The sequence below is a fragment of the Teleopsis dalmanni genome, chromosome 1 (assembly GCF_002237135.1).
Source record: "Teleopsis dalmanni isolate 2A chromosome 1, ASM223713v2, whole genome shotgun sequence".
Classification (NCBI taxonomy): domain Eukaryota; kingdom Metazoa; phylum Arthropoda; class Insecta; order Diptera; family Diopsidae; genus Teleopsis; species Teleopsis dalmanni.
This window is the reverse complement of record NC_051846.1, coordinates 116,719,875-116,724,567: the sequence shown is the minus strand read 5'-3', so window position 1 is coordinate 116,724,567 and position 4,693 is coordinate 116,719,875. Positions and strand designations below refer to the sequence as shown.

At 31.4% G+C, this 4,693-nt stretch overlaps 1 protein-coding gene across 1 annotated transcript in view; it reads right to left on the bottom strand.

Annotated features, from left to right (window-relative positions):
• Positions 1 to 3,799, bottom strand: part of LOC119665669 (cytokine receptor) — a 19,991-nt gene extending 16,192 nt beyond the window's left edge. The window contains exons 1-4 of the mRNA XM_038074898.1: positions 2,448 to 3,799; positions 2,085 to 2,391; positions 1,287 to 2,028; positions 1 to 1,221 (exon numbers count right to left, since the gene is read on the bottom strand). Of these exons, the coding sequence (XP_037930826.1) occupies positions 1 to 1,221; positions 1,287 to 2,028; positions 2,085 to 2,391; positions 2,448 to 3,541 (3,364 nt within the window). The 5' untranslated portion in view covers positions 3,542 to 3,799. The remainder of the gene's footprint in view (positions 1,222 to 1,286; positions 2,029 to 2,084; positions 2,392 to 2,447) is intronic.
• Positions 3,800 to 4,693: the final 894 nt, after the last annotated feature.

Sequence of the window (4,693 nt, the reverse complement as noted above, 5' to 3'; positions counted from 1 at the left end):
GCGCAGTTACCATCTTTGGGCTGTAATGATCAATATCTTGTAATGCTTGATTAGTATTTTCTATCAAAATCGATGAAGGTACATATTCGTCTGATGTGGATGATTGATTTGTTTGAATTATGTTATTTACAGAAACATAACCATTATCACATTTTGATTTTTTAAATCCCTTACAGTCATTATTATTTTCGCTATTATGCTCTTGCAAATTTACGACACTTTCAGGTCTGATGTTGACTCCAACTTTTTGTAATATTTCCATATTTAGGCCAACTACTTCAATAACATTGTAATTGCTTTTGCCATTGATGTTGCTTTGAAACGTATTTGATATGTTGCTACAACTGCTTTCAGCTAACGAGCTAGAAGACCCATTAGAATGTGTACGTTCGTAAATCACTGAATTCGCTGTTATGCTACTAATATCATTAACAGATGTGGTTTTAATATTTTGACTTCTGAATGTATGTGGCTCAGCATGATAACCAAATTCATTATTAACAGCGGAAAGCAAATGATGATTTTCATTTGAATAACCAAATTCTTTCTTTGTATTCATTTTAACAATCTGAGTATCTTTCTTTATTTTAAGTATTTCGGTCGTAAAAACTTCATTATTATCTTTAGGAACTTCGAAATCTATAAAATCCGAAGGTAGCGTGCAATTTATATTCGCCATTTTGTTGTATTGTTTTCGTGCTATATAAAGAGTCATCATTACACCTAAAGACAAAACAATAACACAAAGTGCAATTTTGGTTATTTTACTAAGCCGATTTGTGGGGCAACCATATGTAGTACCTTTTACCCATTCAGATTTATAAAGGTAATATAAAGAACTGTTTTGGTATTTTGTAATAGGTTCTTTACCATTTGAGCATATCAGTTCATTTGTTTCATAATAATCGTTTATAACTACATCGTCTGAAAAAGAAGACTTTTTTTCGTCTTGTGAAATATCGTTTATATCTACAGCATTTACTGCTCGAACTTCTAAAGTTGTTTTATATTCATGATCGATACATGCAGGTATTTTTAAACTACAATTGAGTCCTTCGATAACACTTATCCTTCTTGCTAACACATCAGTGTTCCGTGTTTGAGTAACCGCTACTTCGTAAAAACTTAAAGGACCACCTGGTAATACAGGTTCGGCCCATTGTATTACAGTATTGTTGTTATCACCACCTACAGGAACTGCACTACCAGGTAGCGATGGATCTATTATGAAAAATGTTTTAAAAAATTATTAATATATTGTTTATTTATTTCATTATAATACTTACAACTAATTAATGTTGTAAAGTGAATATCGTTGCTTGTATCTGAGGTAACACTATTTTCTGCTGTCACATAAACCTTATATGCTGTGTACGCGTATAAATTTTCTACTTTATAGATAATTTGGTTTGAGGAATTATAAAAATCTTCATTTGGAATATGATATCTTTCACCATTCACAGTAGCAATATAATTTCGAATCGGCCCGTTAGGCTGACTAGGAGGCAACCATTTTAACAAAGCGCTTGAATTAGTAATGTTCGACACCTGCAGTTGACGTGGAGGTGATGGAGCGCACTCGAGAGTTTGGAGATATATTGGATCACTCATTTTACCCTCATTAACATGAGAATACATTCTCATTTGAATTTTATAAATTGTATAAGGCTTCAAATAAGATATTGTAAGTTTTTTCAAATTTTTGTCCACAATTATATAAGTAGGTAAATTTGAGCAACTTTTATTTTTAAATTCTACTTCACAATAAGTAACATTGTAACCATCAAGTATAGAGACACAAATACTTTCTGAACTCCATTGTATTGTAATAGCAGAAGCAGATATTTGCTGCGCACTTGGATCCATTTTTATTAGATCACTATTTTCATCCATCGTGCATGGTGACCAATGCATACCCGTATTGAAACCCACAAAGTTTGCAGAGACTGCTAAATTAAGTGTATGTTCCTGAGACTTACTTGTAAAAGTTTTAACATTCGGACCAAAATCCTCAAAATGAATTGACTCCTAGAAACACAATAAAATGGTGAGTTTAAAAAATTTGCTATACATAATTTTCTTACATTGCATTCATTCTGAAGTGCTCTTTTTGAATTGCACCAGTAAACTGTGTAACCAAGCAGACCCTCAGTATTTATTGGCGAACACCAAGTAAGGGTATAAGTTCGATTAGTAGCATGGTAAACATTATGTATTGAGAGCGGTTTATAATTTTTAGAAATCCGGGACTGCTGCGGGAATATTGAAATAATGCTTGCTTCTCTCGACTCACCTAGATGATTACTACTTTTTATTTGGAAATGGTAAGAGGAATACTTATCCAACCTAAACTTTGCAGAATTGTTCTCGAATTGTATTGACTGGTGTTGCCTCCAAAACAAATATATACCTTAGTTTGTGATAAATTTTTTTCAATTAACACTTACATTAGAGTATGATTTAAAAATTCACTTATAATATAGGTGAAATTGTCTCCATTATATTCAGTTGGTCCTAAAAGCTCCCAATAAAGACGCACGTAAGTTTCTGTTGAATCGATATAAAAACTACCGTTGCTTGTTCGAGGAGGCCGATCAGGTAACCTGGCAGAAGTATTAAAACTAAGCAAAAATGGTTCACTCCACATTTTTTCTTTTAATAGCGCAGTTTTAACTTTAACTCTAATTTTTAAGTCATATTTATAAAAAGCAAACGGCAAATCATAAAGTTGAATGTGAACTTCAGTATTTGATTTCATCTGTATATCTTTACTAATATTTTTGGTTTCTGGTGTCAGTTGAATATTCCAATCTAATCCTTTATTTTTATACTTCTCTCCTTTCGGAATTTTCCAAGTAGCTTCAAAAAAAGTAGTTGTTATGTTTATTATACGGTAATCATGCCCTGGTTTTGATGGTATCATAGAATCCCAATTGTTAATATAGAAATATTGTGTGAAGGACCCGAGATTATTCGTAGCGTTTAAAGTAAAATTGAAGAATTCTGCGTTTATCCGAGTAATGTTACATACAGTTTTATTGTCGTAGTTACAAATCGTATCATAACTATAATCAGGCGACTGTGTTACATACGTAAGTACATATTGACTGCTAACAGGATTGAATGGCTTAGTAAAGTTGCAAATCATATATTCGAAGTCGTATGAAAGACAGCGAAAATCCTGTACTGGCAGGTTCGATGGAATATAGCCTACATAGACATTTGCTTGCGCAAGAGCGTGTATGCCACATTTACATATATACTTTGAAAATTGTTCTGGTGCGTCTCGAATCATAAAAGTTATTGTTGTGTTATTTATTATTTCAATATCTTTTTGTGGTACTCTGCTTTTTGTAGAATCATTGAAAATATATAAATCAGTTGAGTTGCTATCCTGAAAATACGTTTGATTCATACGACATGTAATATTCGCGCTTCCACCTATTTCTATCTCAACTAATTCTGGATATATGTCTCCCGGAACCGTTGCTTGAATAGATTTTAGCACATATGACATAAGTAGTATCAACAAAAAATACATTTTAATATACGATACCGATCCGATAACGATTTGTTACCTTTAAAGAAGTAATACGAACGAATCCTTACAATTTGTTTATATTTGCAAACGTTTTTCCAGAATCAAAGGTGTTTTGCTCTTTTAATACATTTTCGGTGGCGTTATGTATTTATATACATTTACTATTTTTATTCAAACGTTAACACTTCCACAGAGTTGAACCCTAAATGGTTAATTATTTTTAAATTTCTTGGAAACCTCATTTCTGATTAAAAACAATATTTTTAGTAGTGTGCGTAAAGTGATTTTAAATAAAGTTGCCATCATTCAAAATTGTAAAATGAGATTGCCAACAGGGCGTTTACACTATAAGATTCTAATTTTAAAATTTTAGCTGCGTACTGTACAGAAGTTGGTATATGTGACGTTTATTTCTTTCGAATTAAATTTTCCATAATATCGTTGAGACTTTTTAATAAATCATTTCTTCTTCATTATTTTTCATTATTTAAAAAAAAAGTAAAAAAACTCAAAATTTTTTAACCAAAATGTTTATCTACTCTATATGTAATTCTTTCTTCAGGAAAGTGGGCTTATATTTGCGAATTTTATTAATGTATAAATATTGTAAACTATTATTAATTTTGTAATTTTTTTTTGTCGAAAGTGACACATTTTATGAAGAAAAGAAACTATCTAAAAGTTAGAACGGTTGGAATAGAAATGAAAAGACAACAACAAAAGTGTTAGTTAATATATTGAAATTTGCAGCTCGTTTTGCAACTTTCTCACTTCGTTTTCTCGAACGATCGAGAAAGTTACATAAACGAGCCATTGGCTCAGCATACAACGCTGTTTCGTGTATTGCCAAGTAGTCATTACTGGTCTCAGGAAATATTAGAATTTTTAAATTAGTTTATAGTCTTTATATAATTTATTTTGACTGAATATGCTAGGCTTAAAACTCGTGCCAGTCAAATTAGAAGCGATGACTAATTCTGTTTTTCCATAGGTAGCCAAGGCTGCACAAACTTTCAATGCTTAAGTTGCAAGTTTTTTGTCATTTCTTATTTAATTAGTGACACTAACAAAAACACTTGGCGTGCTTTTATATTAGAACGAGCTTATAAACTATAGCTTTACAGCTTTAGAAAGTAAATTTTTGAAGTTACC